The following is a 19,867-nucleotide window of genomic DNA, read 5'->3' on the forward strand; positions in this document are numbered from 1 at the left end:
TTTTTCGACTTTCATAATTTCTTTTTCCCAAGAATTTTAACTGAAATTGATTAAGAATATAAATTTGATCATTACACTATACTAATATTATTAGAATATATTGATTTGGAGAAAGATCGAATAGATGATGTAATCGACAGTTTAAATGAATAAAATGATATAATTAATTAATTAATATATATAAAAAGAGTGATGCGAATTTTGTGTATTTATTTAATTTAAGGAGGTGGTAACAAACTGAAATATCTTTTTTAGACCAAACTGAAATATCTTGTTAGGGCAAGGGAAGTATATTAACCTGCCCTTTGGCTTCGACCAATAATTTATTAATTAAAGAGTTCTGAGCTTTTGGTACTCCTTTCTCTGTTCAATTCCGGACAGAACCTAGAACAAAACCAACGTTGCAGATTTTGCAGAGAGAATTCAGCAGGGAAACATGCATTCGAGTCACTTGCTACTGGAGGAGCCAATTCGGATGGCATCCATTCTCGAGCCATCAAAAGCTGTGAGTTTTTGTTTTTCCAGATCTATGTTTATGCAAGTGTTTTGTATTTCGCTAAACGTTTGCTGGGCGCACGTACAGAATTTTTTCCCGGCCATGGCCAAGATCGTGGGGACGCTGGGACCACGCTCTCGATCCGTCCAAGTTATTTCTGATTGTCTTAAAGCTGGACTGTCTGGTAATTGAATAAACCTACTTTTTTTTTTGTTTTTTTATATTGACCTTCGTCGAATGCTTCTTATTGTTATTATTACGATTTGATGAACAGTGGCTAGAATTGACTTTTCATGGGGGGATGCTGAGTATCATAAGGAGACGCTGGAGAACTTGAAGATTGCTATTAAGAGCACTAAAAAACTCTGCGCTGTATGTGCATTTTGTGTGTGTGTGTGTGTGTGTGTTTATGTAACCTTCCATTAGTTATATCAATCATGGATTGAACCAAATGTAGGAGCACGGTAGGATGGTAAATAAGAGCCCTGGCATAGCTTCTTAAATTTTTTCTGATGCTACAAAGTATCTGTATGCAATTTATTAGTCATGTTTATGATTTCTCAGAAATGTTTTTGGTTTAAATTGGTCGATGAAAATGCAAAACATAATGCATAAGTTTTTAACATTTTAGGTCATGCTGGATACTGTGGGCCCTGAGTTACAAGTTGCTAACAAAAGTGAGAAAGCTATAACACTTAAGGCTGAGGAGAAGGTTACTCTGACTCCTGATCAAGGTCAAGAAGCATCATCTGAATTGTTGCCTATCAACTTTACAGGACTGTCTAAGGTTAATATACTGATTACTGCTATGTCGTTACTACTTATCAGTTCTAATGTTCCTAAATTATGTTGTTTGCATATTGCTTTATTGAAGATTGCAAATCTTATTGAACAAGTTACTCAAAAACATTTGGAAACTCTCACATTTACCTCATCTTGTTTTTGTTACTTATGTGGCTAATAATAAATGAAATTTAACTTCTTGTGTCCGTATCAGAGACATCGCGTTGAACTTTATCTAACAGTTTCAGAAATCGAGTTTTTCTGGTCGGGTTTTTTGGATTAGTTTGATCTCTTATGATAAATTTATTAATTTGTAGGCCGTGAAGAAGGGAGACACCATTTTTATGGGGCAATACCTATTTACTGGAAGTGAAACAACTTCTGTTTGGCTGGAGGTATGAAGCATTAAACTTGGTTTGTTTACGGTGTTGGATAATTTGTCACAACTCTTACCTTTTAATGCTCCTCGCTTTTTGAATTCTTTTTATTTATTTTACATTTTACACTGTACTTGAAAGTCGCAACCCTTACCTTTTAATGCTTCTCGCTTTTTTGAATTCTTTTTCTTTATTTTACATTTTACTTTCTACTTGAAACATTTTGCCAAACATGAAAAAACCTAATATGCATGCAAAATCTCTAGCCTGGATTGTGAAAAAATACCAGTTGTTTATTTAAATTTAATACTTGTAGCACGTGCTTTCTTTGACACCTCTTATCTTCATTTTTCATTCTGGAACATCTCTTCAATCACTAATACAACAGTTGACATAAATGTAAATTCTGAGATTGCCTTATGTTACGGATAAATTGTTGGCTATTTTCTTTTCATTACTTGAAATTGAAATTTGAAGATTTGGCTTTTCAGGTAGATGAAGTACAAGGAGATGATGTGGTTTGTGTAATCAAGAATTCTGCAACCTTGGGAGGATCGTTGTTTACATTGCATGCTTCTCAAATTCGTATAGACCTACCTACTCTATCTGACTATGACAAGCAGGTGATATACCCCCTAATTTGTGCTAATAAATATGTTGTTTTGTCTATGTCCTTGTATCCAGGAGGGAGAATTTTGAGGGGTTAATCATTGAACTTCAAAGTATATTGTTACCATTCTTTTGATCTAGTTTTCGTGTGCCACACTTGCTGCAAAAGAAATTGTAAGAATGAAGAAAAGTGTGTAACTGTCTATGCTAATTTTTTGTGCAATGATTCTACATATGAACCAGACTATTTAAACCAAAATAAATTTTCAATGGCATTTAGATTCAGTAGTGTAATTAACATTTGATATCAACCAAAACAATTAACACAGTTGCTTGAAAGCTTACACGTCAGAACTTCGTTGTCTCGTATTTCTTGTCATGCTTGATTTTACGCATTCTATTTGTTATTTAATTTTATATTTCTAGTAATAAATTTTTTTTATATCAGGTTATCAGCTCCTGGGGTGTTCAGAATAAAATCGATTTTCTATCTTTGTCATATACACGTCATGCAGAGGATGTTCGTGAGGTAAATTTTAAAAGGTCAAGAAAGCCTTTTGATTTGTTTATTTTGCGAATGTGCCTCTTTTGTGTTCTCCCAGTCATTTGTTACTTGGTCGCTAATACTTGTCTAAAAAATGCAGGCTCGCAACTATCTATCTAAGCTTGGTGATCTCAGCCAGACCCAAATCTTTGCTAAGATTGAAAATGTAGAGGTGAATATTGAAGGCCATGTTTAATTCTTTATCTGAAACATTGGAGGGATTTGCATTTCCTTCTTATTTGAGAATGCGTTTGCAAATGAGACACTGTGGAAAACTCAACAGCGTGCTTTTTTGGCATCCCCCATTTGCAGGGTTTAACCCATTTCGATGAGATTCTACAGGAGGCAGATGGCATCATCCTTTCTCGTGGGAACCTCGGCATAGATCTCCCACCTGAGAAAGTAAGAGGTTATGTTTTTACGAAAATAGCTTTGAGGGTCGCCAATGCTGTATTTTATTTTTCTCAACAGTTCTGTCACCTGTGCCAGTTATTCAGAGGACGATTCATTGTTTGATAACATCCAATTATGTACTCAATATATCTTTTCTTATATTGTTTGAATCTTGGTCCTTCATTTACTATACTACCCCTGTAAGGAGAATCTCTTTTGAGATTACTGTATTTGACGAAATAACTTTTTGCACCACAGATCAGTTAATGCCATGTAAAATAATACGTGGTTACTTCAGTTTATATTTATTTGGTTTTGTTTCCGCTGTTTTCACTGTTCCAAACCGACCCACCTTCTCAAAATATTTAGCAGAAGCCCATTTTCTTTCTTTGCAGGTGTTTTTATTTCAGAAGGCTGCTGTTTATAAATGTAACATGGCTGGAAAGCCTGCAGTTGTTACTCGGGTCGTTGATAGTATGACTGACAATCTCAGGCCCACTCGTGCTGAGGCAACTGATGTTGCTAATGCTGTTTTAGATGGTTAGTCTCTGTCTAAAATGCTTGAAGAGAAGTTTGTTGTGCTTGTTCTCAATGAATACCACTTTCTTTCTTTAACATTTATGTATTTGAGGTTTTGAATTTGATGTTGGATTCAGGGGATATATTGACTGGTTTCTTATTTTGTAGCTTCATTACTATGCATGTTTCTTTTAACCATTATACTTCATTAGTCGATGCTTGAACCTGTCTATTTGTCAACTGAACAAGGTCGACACTAAATGATTGTATTTCAGGATGTGATGCAATTCTTCTTGGCGCTGAGACCTTACGTGGACTATACCCTGTTGAAACAATTTCCATCGTTGGCAAAATTTGTGCTGAGGTAAAACATTACATGTGTGTTTTGCCACTATCAATTAAGTTACTGCCAGTTTGTGGTTTTATATGATATTTTATTCAGTCCCCTCTCCCTCTTATTTTTACTAATTTTTGTGGGTGGGGAAGTTAGTGCTTCAACTTCTCAATTCCGAGAGGTTAGAAAATACTTTTTTGAGCACAACACTTGTTGACGATAATGTCATTCTCTTGGCAGCTTTTAGTGTGCTACCTAACCATTAAGCATTAGCTAAATATATTATCTGTTTTCCACGTTAATTCACAGGCAGAGAAGGTATTCAATCAAGACCAATACTTCAAGAGAACCGTAAAATATGTTGGTGAACCAATGACTCACTTGGAATCCATTGCTTCCTCTGCGGTAAGAATAAATTTTATAGAAAGATGAGAAGAAATAAACAACAAAGAGAAGGAAAACCGATGAGATCAATACATTGTTGTTGAATTGCTATGTTTAAGCATATGCCTATGATTTAATGAGTAAATGTCTGCGTCTAATCTTTAGGTTCGAGCGGCCCTGAAAGTGAAGGCATCAGTTATCATATGCTTTACCTCTTCTGGAAGGGCAGCGAGGTTCAGTATATTTTATGAATGAATCTGCATTTAATATCCTGAAATGTTGTGAAGCTATTAATTTGACTCCACTGTGTCTTGTTTATGCAGGTTGATAGCGAAGTATAGGCCGACCATGCCTGTTTTATCAGTTGTCATTCCTCGGCTCAAGACAAATCAACTGAAGTGGAGTTTTAGTGGTGCATTTGAGGTATGGCCTTCAACTCTACAACTTAACTTTGTCGACTTCCATGTTAATGGCTCTATTCCCAACAGCAGAAGCGTCCTTTTATTTTCTGATTTTACCGTCAGATTTAGATTGTTCTTGACACCTCGTCAGTGAGAAAGGATTTAAAAACTCTATACTGGCTTTCGGGCATCATAGATCTGATACGAGAACATTGGTACTCCAAGAATATATTCGTTCTGGTCCAGTAAATTCGTCTGAAATGCTAATGTCTTGCACCATAAACGACATAGTTTGTTCTCGTCCCTCATCTGCAAGATGATCAGCTTGGTGTTCCACATATTCTCTCGATTTGCACAATTTTTTTCTTCACTATTTTCACCTGATATTTTTAGTCATATAGCTACGTTTCAGCTAATGCTGATAGATGAAATATTGAATTTTCAGGCAAGACAATCACTCATAGTTCGTGGTCTTTTCCCTCTGCTTGCTGATCCTCGACATCCTGTGAGTTTCTTGTACCTTTAGGTTGTGCAGTGTTTTTAGTTTGAAATATCAGTGCAGAAATTATGTCATGCACTAGAAGATTTGAAGACTTGTATCATGAGTTTATCTTTTGGTGTGCACTCTTGGTTTCATCGTGATGCGAACGCCAGTTTTGGCGTATAGAATATTGATAAATCAGCTTGATGATTCTTAATTAATGTGGTTTGCAGGCCGAGTCAACAAACGCAACTAATGAATCAGTTCTGAAAGTTGCACTTGATCATGGAAAAGCTTCGGGGGTGATCAAGTCACATGATCGAGTCGTGGTCTGCCAGAAAGTTGGGGATGCATCTGTAGTCAAGATTATAGAGCTTGAAGATTAAATGATTGTCCTGTAATATATTTTCGAGCGATGTGAGAACGCCTCCCTCCTTTTTTGTGTAAGCGCAATGAATAATTATAATCTGCAGTTACCCGTACGTATCATAAACAGGGATTTGGATGAATATCCCGTAGTTTTGACATTTAATTATTTACCTTATTCGGCAATTTAATCATAAGATGGGAAACTGCGCGCAGTTTTGGAGGATCGATTGGGAGCCTCGTTGGTGTTTTGATTTTGTGTAATTTGTCCAGATTAAGTTGTGAAAATGTTTGACTTGGTCAATTAAACTTCAGTGCATGGGTTGAATTGTTTGTCATAAAGATTTAATTATAATATTTATGTCTAATTATGTGTTTATTTGAATTAACTTTCATATATTTGAATCAAAGAGGGAAAAAACAAATTTCGATCATAAATTATTTTACAAGACTTCAAAGGAAACAATAACAAAAAAAATTATATTTTATTACCTTAAAAAAATGAAATTTTGGAAGAACATTTGTGTAAGAGAGAAGACTAGCGGGAGAAGCAGAGAAGGGAGGAAGCAGAGAATTTCAAGAATAGAAGAGGCAGATAATTACACATGAAAAGAGAGAAGGGAGAGAAAGAAGAAGAAACGCTTGGCGGAAAACAGCGGACAACTTTCTGTTGAAACTTGAAGGAAGAAGAGAGTTGTTAGTGTTTGAAAGAGAGAAGAAGACAACTTCAAATGAGAACCACAACGACGTTGAAATTTCTTATTTTTTCTAGATTTTATTCTTATGAATTCAAACATTGATTCTTTGGTTTGTTTTAATTTTATGGAATAAAGTTTTTTGAACTAAGAGTACGATATGACCAAACAATACTTTGTTTGATATTTGATTTATTTTCATTATATTATTTTTCTTAGTTTTAATTATTGATTGATGTTGATTTAATATAAAACCCAAATCAGATTGTCTGATCGCTTAAGTTATTTTCTCAAATTTACAATATCATCAACAATTTCTCGATGACATATGTGTTGTTTGTAAGTTAAAAAACATCGATATTTTCCGAACCTTCATTTTCTGTCATTTAAAATAAGTTGTTGAAACGATAAGTTAATAAAAATATTATAATAAGATATAAAATAACACATATAAAATTTAATTGAAAAAGTTAATAAGCATAATTTTTTAAAAATAATATTTAATATATGTACAAAATAAAAAGTCAATATTCACTTTTCATGTAAACAAATACTTGTTTGCGCGTAAACAAATACTTGTTTTTTTTTTTTCCGTTTGATTATTTTACTCGTCGTTCTCTTTACCCAACATTGTCTTTTTCAACCGATAAAACAAAACTGTTATCCCATCCAAACGAAGTATCAGTTCACCTTTTGTTTGGCAAAAGGATGCATAAAGTTCCGAATTTTCACCTGATGATGTCTATACATTACGACACACATCCATGTCCAATGTCCAGACCACATGTCGGAAATTCCAAGGTTTGTTTCCGTGTCCTTTCATTGTTATAATTATTCTAACGCCTTTCTTTCACAGTCGACTGCAGATTCAGCCTCAGAAACAAACACAGATCGAAGGTTCCTTTAGCGGGCTTTACTTTTTCGATGTGATCTGCTTGCACTGATTTTGACATTCATTTTGGAGTTTTTGGGCTTTGATTATGAAGCCCATTTAAGAGTCGAAAGGCCCAATGTATAAGCCCATGGGAGATTTCTTGTCGTTTCAAATTTGGTACAAAATGCTGTATCTTCTAAAATCTGTGTGTGTGAATTTATGAATGCACCGTCTAGATGGTTAAATATTGCCTTACATGCTTCTCCTGACTAGCTAGTTTTATTATTATTTTTTAAATAAATAGAAAATATTAGCTGTCAAAATATGTGAGTATTTATCACAGGTACAATTTTTTTTTCCTTTTTTTAAAAAAACTAAATAATGAGAGAAAATAATTGAATGTTCACGGATCGTATTTTGTGAGACAGATCTCTTATTTGAGTCATCCATGAAAAATTATTACTTTTTATGCTAAGAATATTACTTTTTATTGTGAATATCAGTAGGGTTGATCCGTCTTACAGATAAAGATTCGTGAGACCGTCTCACGAGAGACCTACTCTATATTATATACATGTGATTTGTTTATATATATGCATAGACAAATAGCATTATCCTCCTATTATATATCAAATGTTGAATTTTGAAAGTAATTAATATGTTTTATATATATTCATATTGTATTGGATTCATGTTCTAATATCAGTATTCGCACATCATGGCTATATATAGACATGACATACATGCATGCATGCATATTCGACAGTATAGAACTCATCGAGTAGTAGTAGCTCATGAATCCAACCAGCTTGATCCAAATCAAACTCCAGTCGGGTTTAGACCGAACCACCGTCGCACCTTTAGCTACTCATACAGTATGTTTGATTAAATTCTTATATATGTTCTGATGAAAGCTGCTAGAATAATGTCTTAATTGTGATGAAGATATAATGAGTTTTGGTGATTTTTACAAGACAAGGACAAGTGTATGTCTCTGGTGGTTGGGTGATTGAAGTACTCACAGTATGTACTCCCAATTAACATTAAGTAATGTCTGCGTTATTTATGAAACAGTTGGTGCATATATACGTTGCATAAAATAATCAGTCGTAGCTTGCTAGCTAGCTACATGCCCGTAATCTCTCTGCCTAGTGTGGCAAGTCTTGATGATATATCATCGGCCTATGCTTCGAGCCACAGGTTTCGGATGGGATTCATGCAAGAAAATATATCGAAACACGCGTCTGTTAATCAACCAGAAGTTTTGGCCAATTATGCAGATAGTACATTACTAGCTCGTTGTGGTCTGATTATGTGCATGCAATAATCGAGTTTAAATACGTACATGAGACTAGTTGATATAAGTACTATTTTAGAACAAACGATTGATAATTAATCTTGGTCTACTCGAGTCAACTAAATACAACTCATGAATGTGTATTAAACTTGTTTGTTGGGAGTTGAGGTTGTATGAATTGTGCTTAATTAATAAACTTTTATTTCACCACCAAACTCGTAGTTTTTTTTAAAAATTTTGCACCCCGTTGTTTCCGTATACAATGACGTATATGCGTGGTTCGCATTTAATTTTGCTATATATATCATTTCTATTTTTTCTGCTTTAATGTGGCGAATAAAAATCCACCAAGAATATCTCTATTGTTTATATGTATTTAAATTGCTAAACCAAGAGCTAGCCCTTATCTCACGGACAATTCTTCTTCCGGAAATGACGAATGGAAGACGGTTCGGAGCGTGACTCATGAGCGCGACTCATGTCAATCTTTAAGAAAGAGATCGACGATCCCAAGTTCTTTTGCTCCTTCCAAAAAAGTATTTTCCGACGAACGAACGACTCGTAGGAGATGAGATGGGTTTGAAATTATATATATCTACTTTAAAAGAATGTTTATTTCTCTTTATTACAATAAATTACATAGTTATTTTATTGATATAATCTATTTTTAGGACAATAGGAGATCTCTCTTTCATTCATGAGGAAGGATTGTTGGCATAGTTACGAACATCATAATTGAAAAACAAACTTATTGGAATTTAAAAAATGACCACAAATAGAAAGGTTGAGGATGTTTTAACAAATCAATTAACTTAATATTGTAAGAGCACATATTAATTGTTGATCATCCAATAAAATATATTATATTCATCATATATAATTCTAAACGAAGATATATAATTTTTTTAAAACATAAGTTATATATGAATCATACAAAAAAAAACATAAATAAATAAATTACAATTATTAAATTTCTTTCAAGAAAAATTTAAAATTCTTGAATTTATTAGATATAAATGTGGTCGATGGGTTTCCAATAAAACTATAAATTCTATTGAATCACAATATCAACATATGTTTTAAAATAATCGAGTAATAGCCATTATTAAGAGCTACATTGGCGCCAAGTTCATGGATCAATATTTCATGTTATATGCTCGATATTAAAAAAATATATAAATTTAATTTATTTTTTGTGATTAATTAAATAAATTTCCACATGTTTGGTTTTTAATTTACTTAATCAATTTATTTAATTAATTGGTGTTAGCGTACAAGTAGGTAGGCCATTGCACCGTCCGTTTTAGTAGTTGTACCATAAGACTACCCCCTCCCTCTACGGAAACGGCGCGCCCCCAATTTGAACGGACACGAGGCTTAGGGATCGGCGCCTTCATGCCTCAATTTATATTAGGTTATCTATTTTATTTCTACGGTTATACAAGAAGTATTTTGTATAATGTCACACTTCCAATAGAAAATAATTAAAACTATCGAAAATAAAAAAATAAAATAAAACTGAAATATGATTGTATATAGAAACATAACTAGATTTTCTCTAGTAATAATAATAATTGAATTTAATTTATTGTTTTATTTATTATGTTACTCGCGTGTTATCTCGTAACTACTGCTCTGCTGCACGTGTTTTACGTTTATATAGTTGAAATAGTTATTTAGATACAATTTTTTTGTCATTTTCAAATTAATGATGTTTTCTTAAATATAAATTTATAAATATAGATATTTAAGATATGATTGAATTATATATATATATATATATATATATATATATATATGTGTGTGTGTGTGTGTGTGTGTGTGTGTGTGTGTGTGATTAAAAGAGTTAAAAAGAATGACTATTTTAGGAATTTTTTTTAAAAAAATTCATCATTAAAGTTATACCATGAGGATATATAGTTGTAATTTTAAATAAGTTTCACCAATCAATTGGAAGTTTGTTAATATATGATTCTCAAATTTATTATATAAGTATATCGATGTAAAAAAATATATTCATGATATAGAGCACATAGAACATAATATGGTCCAATGACTTATGATACATCTAGAAAAAAAGTCTCAAATCTATTCGAGATCAGGTGTAACAATTTAAGATTTTCCATCCTTATTTCACTTTGTATTTTGTTCATTGCCTTTGTATGAACACGTTTCAACAACATTGTTGTAGTTTCAATCGCATATATCCGAAAACTTAAAATTTATTATTAGTTGTCCAACATCTGTTGGATAAAATCCATTTGAGTTTCATATATGGATTTGAACAAATCTCTCACTTGACATAGCTTTTGAGATTTAGTTATATTCAAGTCTCAATCTTAACATGATATCAGGGCTCGGATTGTATCAGGGCTCGGATTGTACTGTTATGTTTTGGACTGTCCATAGTTGAGTTACCCGTTCTGTCTATAATTGAGTCATTTGTAAATTTCACGTTCCATCACGCTCTAGATGGTCATTCCTGGAAGTGAGAGTGTGTGCTAATTGTCTCATATCGGTTGGATACAATCACCGAAGGTTACATATTTAGACTTAGATAATTCTCCGAGAAAGTTAGCTTTTGGTGTTGATGAGTTATATCCATTTATCAATTTTAACAATTATGTCATATTCAAATTGATAATCATTTTAAAATTTTAGCTTGAAACAAATTTTCATCGTTGATATTATTTAAATTAATTAACGGGGCTCGGACATCAATGATATAAAAATTCAACGAATGTAATTAGATTTCTCAACCTTTATTAAATTAGTCATGAATAAAATACTAGCAGTGTTGATTTGTCCCAGCCGGTCCTCCGACTTGATCACGTACCAACAGCAGAAAAAATAAAAAGAATTCAGAATTCGGCAGAGAAAAAATCAAGAAGGTTAATTTACAGTACACGAAATTTAAAACAAGTCATTGGTAATACTGCATGGGACATATATCTATACATACATATATATATATATAGAGATATCTATATATATATATATGTATGTATGTATGTATGTATGTATGTGATGATGATTCTTTAAATCTGTCATTTACAGGGTGTTAAAACGTGGCAGTCTGTGTGTACTGATTCCTTGTTTCCATCTTAAGCATCGAGAAATTTAATGATTCACAGATTGTTGATGGACCAAAGGGTGCAACAATCCAAATCTTTGGATTCATGCATGCCGTCAAAAATGTACTGCTCTGAAGCCATTTTCATTTCTTTTTATTATTACATTATATACAAAGATTTGAGTTTATTAGTAGATATTATCTCCATGATAGGATAGATGATCAAGATTTTCTCAGTGCATATATATGACCTTTTTTTTTTGAAATTGTATGTGTGACAAGATCTTACTCGTAGAAATGAAGTGAATGCATTTTGTGTGTTGTTTGTCGATGTTGTGGTTTCATATCAGTATCACTAAAACAATTGGGACTTAATTTTATTTCTTTTTCAAAATTAGAGATAAATATGTATAAAACTTAAAATCGAGAGAGAAAAAAAAAAGGAATTTGGCAAGGAAGGAGGCGTGAGAAAGGGTAAGCATATTGTCAGCTGCAAAGACAGGGATTTAAGGGGGACCAGATCACGACCTTTGATTACTACTTACATCCAACCGACAACATTTCCTCATTTTGAACTTCCCTTTTCTCTCTCTCACACACCGTTTGCAATTTGATTTGGAAAAAGAATTAATAATGAATTTAGAATGACATTTGTTTTGGGTCTATTTTCAATATATTATTGTATTCACATTGATTAACAAGAGATGAACTGAAATCTGCGCAACAAAAATTCATCAAATCAACCAAATTAATTTAAATTTCGTATGTATTATATAACATGTATATAAATAATTATATGTATCGATGAGAAAAATAATAAAATAAAGTGTGGACCATCCAATCTGTCGGCTTCTTGCTTTCTCGCTGATCTTTGATCATGTCCAAGTAGTCCCACATATATCATCTGTGTGTCTATATATATATATATATATATATATATATATATATTGAAAAATGATATTATGAAGAGTGCATAAATTAATAATAAAATTTGAAAAGTAGTAGCACTGTTGCGGTGGTAGTAGTATTTATTAGTTGCGTCAAAAGTAAGAGGCATGCATGGATCTCGGCTTACAAAAAAGCCATCACCCTTTTCCCTTTCTCTTGCGGACAATATTCTTGTAACTCTTGGTTCTAACCCTTCAAAAGGGGGCTTCAAAGCAACTCAGTGACAGAGATCTCTCATCCTCGCGCTCTCTCTATTTCTATCTATCTATCTATATATATAGATAGATATAGATATATACATACCTGATCTGGGGATTTTATATATTGTCTGTTTGAAAGGGCAGGTTATACGAGAGTTAGTCGTCTAGTTTTCTTGAATAATAATATCAAGTATGGAATGGAATGGTAATATGAGAGTTCCCTTTGTTTCTCATCAACCTGAGAATTCTTTTGGTTTTCTCCACAACTATAGCTACGACCAATTTTCAGGTGCCTTTTCGTTTTATTTACTTTTAGTTTTCTTGAGTTGTTTTTGCATGGTACTATTTAAGCAGCCTCAGAACTTACAGATATGGAGAAGGAATGTGAAGTAAGTTTATGATGAGGGGATATTCAAGCACTGTTTAACTTTGGTTGAACTTTTTATATATTATTATATCCGAGTTAAAGACTCCTCGAAAGAAGTTTGTGAACATTTTTCTACACATGTATCTGGTAGGATATATTTTTTTTAGTAGGTTGATGTTGTAAGTTTAGTCACTTTGTTTTTATAAAAAAAACAAACAAAACAAAAACAAAACGAGTTGAGTTTACGTTTCGAACAGAATATATGTGCAAAATTTTCGAATTTTGAAAACTGGTTTATGGGATGTATATGTATCAATGGAAAGCTGGTTCAGAAAATAATAATTTTTTTTAAGTAGATGCAAAGATTTTATAGCAAACTAACATAATTTCCAAGGAAAGTTGCATAAGAATTCGATATTATAAGAAGGTGGTTCTGACTGACCCTTTGGCTAGCTGTTAGGTCTCATTGAAACTAACATTACAGAATCAAACTTTCTCTTTTCTATAATCAATTATAATCGAAACCGTTGCATATTTTTATATTCCAGGTTTTGAAATGAAGCAGCCATCTGCCCAGGCGACACACCATGCAGCTCTGCTACCAACTTTACTGGAGAAAAACAACAGTTACGGGCTGCAGCAGGATTCGAAGAAGAAACGATTGAGCAACGAGCAGCTGGAATCCCTGGAGAACAGTTTCCAGGACGAGATCAAGCTAGACCCTGACAGGAAAATGAAGCTAGCGAGAGATCTAGGGATGCAGCCCCGACAGATTGCTGTGTGGTTCCAGAATCGGCGGGCTCGATGGAAGGCCAAGCAGCTCGAACGCTTGTACGATGCGCTTAGGCAGGAGTTTGATAATGTTTCCAGCGAAAAGCAAAAACTTCAACAGGAGGTATGCGTAAAATATATGACACAATTCATTTTTTGAAAAAAATAATAATTTTCATCAACCATGTTCTTGGTTCCATTTCTTTGGAATAAACTATAGTAACTCTTGAAGATCCCGTCTAGCACTGAGATTGTAGAATATATATATATATATGTGAAGTTATATATATATATATATAACTTCACATATATATATATATATATATATATATATATATATATATGTGTGTGTGTGTGTGTGTGTGTATATATATATACATATATATATAGATAGATAGATATATGTGAAGTTTTTGCGAATGCATGACGATTAATACAAGTTATTTAATCGAGTACCTACTCGGTTGATACGAGAGGACAGATATCATTTATACATGTTTTAAATTCAAGTACTCGTAACAAATAAAAAAAAGTTGTTAGAGGTGTGTTCTCTGCCATCAACCATGAATTTATAAATGTCTGATCTCATTTATTTATGAATTGGTTTTTTATAAAATTTTTAGATTTCGGAGCTTTACATGCAGTATTGGACCCCTACCTATATTCTATTGAAAAAATGTGACTAGTGATAAAAATTGAAAAAAAAAAACTTCAAAATTTTATGTCAACTCTTTTGATATAAATGAAAACGTAAAAACTCTTGGTCGGCCCATGATTTCAGTTAGTCTCAGTTTCAACAATGCAAAATTTAGGCTTACATATGTATGTTATTTCTTCTTCTATTGACAAATCAACTCTAGGTTTTGGCATTAAGGGCTATAATACTGAAGCAGCAAGTGGACAAGAAGCAAGTCTCAACAGGCTATACAGAGGTTTCCGGTGAAGAAACAGTCGAGAGCACGTCGATCCCAGCTCCGGTAACCCCGATGGAGTTCATCAAATCGCAGAATGCAACTCGTTGTTGAACATGGAGGACTACAATCAAGCTGTGATGATGCCTCCATATTGGGCTAATATGCCTTAAAGCCAAATAACCTAATGCATGGCTTGCTATTTCCTTTCTTTGTTTATATTTTGCCCTTAAACTTAAGACATGTAGGGATGATAATCCTAATCCTAGCTAGGCCCTAACTATAAAAGGTACGTACTGTTAAGAGGAATGAATAGTTTGCGGATTCAAATCTTCTCGTTGATCAAGTTCTGCACGATCTCTTTTTTATTTTTGCGAGTACATATTTTTATATATATTGAAAAGTATACATACATGTTACTAATATTTTCATGCATGAAATGAACGAAACACGGCATCATAATTCCCCAAGAAAATATTTACAGAGCTGGTTAGCATGATTCTCTAGGTATCGATCGGAGCGAAATTTAGAGGTTTACCTTCATATATAGAGGAAGACGATGTCATTACATTTAATGGTATGATAGCTGCATCAATATTCAACAATAGATTTTAACTATTCACCATGTTTGAAATGTTGAGGTGTCGTTTTGGTCCATTACTTTGGTGAAATCTAGATCGTTAAGTAATATATACATTCAAAAATTCAATTTTTGAAGTTTAAAAGGCTCAGTAAGCTTATGTGAATCTGACCCATATGTAGAATCAAATACTTGCATTTTTTACGATAACTTGTATTGATTCTGTCACATAAAATTATCTTTAGAGCATACATCTTCTGTTAATCATTCAAGTACAAATCTAAGCATACAATTGGCAAACTAAAACAACCAAAACCCTCTAAAGAACTAGAACTACTCATTAACTACCTTGTTCATCATGAAACCTAACATTAAGCCTACGGAGCCAAATCGAATGCAATATCATATGAAACACGTCGTAACGTTTCGGAGGCGAATTGACCTCGAAATGCCTCCTCATCTGTATCCCTCTTCTCTGCATCTCCACATACTTCCTCGACGAAATACCCATCAAAATTTTCTTCAAGTTCGGAATATCCTTGACCGGAACAATCACAGCGAATGTCTCCCAATTCAAAACGTCGCTGAAAGGGATGACGTAACTGTCTTTTATCAATACAGGAACGCACCCCAGATAGAGCCCCTCCACCATTCTCGGGCTTGCAACTTCGTAGCCGCTGGGGCAGATGCAGTATCGGCTTTTTCGCATCATGCCATAGTAGGAGATGTTTTTGGGCAGGTATTCGTAGACTTGAACATCCGGGTCATTCTTGTTTTCCCAGTGTTGGAGGAGGATAGGGCGGATTGGACCATGGACACCGCCAGCGTAGAAGACTAGTATGGGTCGTTGGGAGGGTGGCGGGCCACCAATGAGTCCCCGCGTTGTCCCTCCAGGGAGGAGGATTTCGGGGATAGATACGTCTCGAGATGGGTTGAAGTTTTCCGAGGTGTTGGCATTGCATAATGCTCGTATGGCGTTCTTGTACAGGTTTGGGATTGCAGAAGAAATCTCTGGTCCCTAAATCAATTGGATATTCGTTTGTGTGTTAAATTACAACAATTTAAGCATTTCATTTTATTGAAAAAAAATTAAGTTTTCTCACCCAATCATGGCAAGCAAGCATGAAATGATCAGCACCAAGGCTCCGATTCCAATAAGGATGCTTCTGAGCTATAATATTTACATAATCCGACGCCGTGTTCTTCATCAGAGTCCATTCATGGGATTCACTTACGTATATCAGCTGAGTTATCATGGTTACGCTGAATGGAAGGAAGAACATGTGAGCTTTGTTTGGGTCGAATGTCCGGAAACGGCTAACTTCCATATTCTGTATGAAAATTCCCTCGATCGCGTACGTATGCTTGCAAGGGCCAAAGTGAAATACCGGGGGCTCCCCTTCTTCGTATACAAAAATCTTGAATCTCTTCTCCATTTCCAAATAACTCCTGCAAGTTTTAATTAAAATCATTGTTATAATTACACATTCAATTATCTAAATTATATTACATTTATAAATAGAATTTGATATTTTTAAAAGTCCGTGCAAATACCTATGAAAAACTTGGGGATTCCAATACATGGGTCCATTGGGAACATAATCAGGATCTTCTTCGGTTTGGTTCCCGCCCTTGGCTTCCTTGATTGCGGCTCGAGCTTGAATTAAACTGGCTTCTAATATCTTCAAATCACTATACTTCCTTTGTGAGATCGGAGCCTCTGTAAAATTTTGATTCCCGTCTCCATTCTTTACCTGTCAAAATATCAAAAGATGAGACCCCATCGCCAAAGTTATGTTCCGGTTAATACATTTAACACACACTTTTCATTTCGGTAAGAGAAAATTGTATTTTGGTTCGATAGGTTTTTTTCCAGTGATTTTGATAATCTTGGTTACATTTCAGTCTTAGGCTACTATATTAGACTTTGACAATTTTAATCATTTTTCCAAACGTAGTGTTGACGTGAAATCAACGAGACATTGCCGTGTGTAGTATCAAATCAATTGGAATGAAAAAACTAAAATTGTCAAAAATAAAAAGATATATGACTAAAATTGAAAATTGATAACATTATAAAACAAAAACAAAACAAAATCCTATATGATAAAATGTCCATTTTCCTTGTCCAAAATTTCCATCTTTGTGATTTGGCTCGTGTAGTCAAAAGAATTATGGGTTTTTCTTTATAAGCCAATATTAAACGTTATATTTTTTATGGGACTAAGAATTAGGTTGGAGACCAATGACTAAAAACTTATATATTTAATTAAACCATATAAAACCTCGGAAATAGAATACGCATAAAAATGGCATATGTGGTCATGCTCATATTTTCCTTACAAGAGTAGGATAAGTAGCTCCCATTCAACGTTAGATTCCTCCGGAAATCATTGTCATAGACTCATATGAAGTAGGCAGGATGCACTTTCTCGGTTGCTGAAGGGCTAAAAGATTTATAACGTGTAAATTTTATTTTATTTTTTAAAAATGAATTTTATCTCCTAAGCTTAAAAAAATGGTGTATTTCTTGAACTACGTTGAAGCACACCATCGAGCCATTCCTCTGTTGAGCATATAAAGTATACCCACACCCACACCCACACCCACACCCATGGGGCCATGCTTCATTATGCTCAAATTTCGAAGTTCAATGAAATTATAAGGTTAATATGAAATTTACCTTTAATTTCGTTAATAAAATCTAAAATATTTTCTCAATTTAAGTAGAGCATTAGACAATAATATGGATACCCGGGATCTTTAAATAGAGTTCTGAATCAAGATAGTTTGAAAATTGATCTTGGTCAAACATTCCTTTTTTTAAAAGAAAAACAAAGATCAAAGTTCAAACACATGTTTAAAATTGAAAGGATTAGATTTGAAGTTCATAGTCAAACAAAGATTGTTTTGTTAAATATTCCCAATAAAAAACGAATGATTTCAAATAAAACGAAATAAAACAATACAAGCATCCTAATGAATTTAGTTATAAACTTTAAAATTTCTTATAAAAAACGATAATATCTTAAACTATAGTCCAAGTCGAGAATATGATTAATTTTCCAATTTTAACTGCTTTGATATATTTTCCAGAAGGAGATGACTTACTCTGCATATTTTGAGAAAAAAATTTGCTGTGAAACATATGATCGTGAGCTGTATAGATTCTTGTAAGGAGATTATACTTAAATGCAGAAGATATGAGGCTGTGATTGGCAGATTTGATTTGTATAATCCGATTCTAGGTATATATCGAGAGCACGGGTTGGAAGATTTACAAAATTACCTTCAAAATTTAGAAAAGTATATTACTTTGAATCTTCTCTCAGCCATGCATAATCATTCAAAACATAAATAATAAAAAAAATCAAGAATTACAGAAAAGGAAGTAGAAATCTTACTTGAGTTTGGTTGAAGCTATGACCGGAATGCGATTCTTCCAAATTATCGACATGTGGAGATCTCCAACTCAAATAATTACCGGAGAAAGGAGAATTTAAAGTGAAATCCGACGCTTTAGGACCGACGAATACCACCACCGCTGCCGCTGTAAGAAGCGGTATCAGAACCCATAGAAGCTTTAAAGAAGACGAAGAAGTTAAAGAAAGCATCTCCCTCAAACCCTAGAAGAAATCTTTTGGAATTCCGTTCAGTGTCTTCTTTGAATTCGTGGGGTTCTTTGCTTCGTCGATTTTCCTACTTTTTCGACGAGTTGTATTAGGGGCTTAAGTTTCCATCTTGTTTTTTGTGGGTTGGAACGTTTGATTTTCTCTGCGTATGCGAAATGTAAGAATTTGAAGTTTGGGATAGAGTATGCGAAGAGGAAAGAATGGTGGGGAGTTGATTGGATTTGAGTAAGTGATGAGGTTTTCATGCAAAAATATGGAAACTTTTAAAATATGGTAACCTGATTTTATCATACTCAACATTTCTCCTTTTTTTATTAGATTAGATAGATTGGATTCTTTACCTTATGTGTGGGCTAGAGACTTACCACAAAAACTTCTGTAAGACTGTTTCATGAGTCAATTTTGTGATATAGATCTCATATTTAGGTCACGCATAAAAAAATATTATTTTTTATGCCAAAAATATTACTTATTATTGTAATAATGGACATTGTTGAATAAAAATCTCACAAGAGACCTATTACTTACTTAATTATTTAGAAAATACATATGCCCATAATTATGCGTATTTCGGAATTTTATTAAACAAATTAAATTGTGATGTACAAATTAACTATTTGTCGGGAACCCGATACCCGAATCCGAGTGACAACGCTTGGGTTGTACCATTAAACTAAATTATATATATTTTGGTGTACAATTTAAATAGGAATTACGCATGTTCATATAAATCAGACGGTAAATGTTACATATATAATATTTCTTATAAACTATCTTTGACTATACGTACCCCTTTATTAATTGGTTTCTCAATTAATTGCTCTAATTAATT

At 33.5% G+C, this 19,867-nt stretch overlaps 2 protein-coding genes and 1 pseudogene across 2 annotated transcripts; 2 read left to right on the top strand and 1 right to left on the bottom strand.

Annotated features, from left to right (window-relative positions):
• Positions 1-305: 305 nt before the first annotated feature.
• On the top strand, positions 306-6,001 carry LOC140817510 (pyruvate kinase 1, cytosolic-like). Its single transcript, XM_073177234.1, has 16 exons — positions 306-505; positions 584-680; positions 771-868; positions 1,128-1,283; positions 1,597-1,674; positions 2,148-2,279; positions 2,714-2,794; positions 2,910-2,981; positions 3,122-3,211; positions 3,598-3,742; positions 3,997-4,085; positions 4,365-4,460; positions 4,605-4,672; positions 4,763-4,862; positions 5,286-5,345; positions 5,555-6,001. Exons 1-16 carry the CDS (start codon positions 437-439, stop codon positions 5,705-5,707), a joined length of 1,584 nt encoding a protein of 527 aa, XP_073033335.1. The 5' UTR covers positions 306-436; the 3' UTR covers positions 5,708-6,001.
• A 6,634-nt stretch (positions 6,002-12,635) lies between these two features.
• LOC140824451 (putative homeobox-leucine zipper protein ATHB-51) lies at positions 12,636-15,147 on the top strand (annotated as a pseudogene).
• Positions 15,148-15,665: 518 nt separating this feature from the next.
• On the bottom strand, positions 15,666-19,246 carry LOC140824452 (probable glycosyltransferase At5g03795). Its single transcript, XM_073186039.1, has 4 exons — positions 18,808-19,246; positions 16,958-17,157; positions 16,507-16,852; positions 15,666-16,421 (listed from the first exon to the last, which is right to left on the bottom strand). Exons 1-4 carry the CDS (start codon positions 19,015-19,017, stop codon positions 15,744-15,746), a joined length of 1,434 nt encoding a protein of 477 aa, XP_073042140.1. The 5' UTR covers positions 19,018-19,246; the 3' UTR covers positions 15,666-15,743.
• Between the last annotated feature and the right edge of the window lie 621 nt (positions 19,247-19,867).

The sequence above is a fragment of the Primulina eburnea genome, chromosome 2, assembly GCF_022965805.1.
Source record: "Primulina eburnea isolate SZY01 chromosome 2, ASM2296580v1, whole genome shotgun sequence".
In the NCBI taxonomy this organism is placed as follows: domain Eukaryota; kingdom Viridiplantae; phylum Streptophyta; class Magnoliopsida; order Lamiales; family Gesneriaceae; genus Primulina; species Primulina eburnea.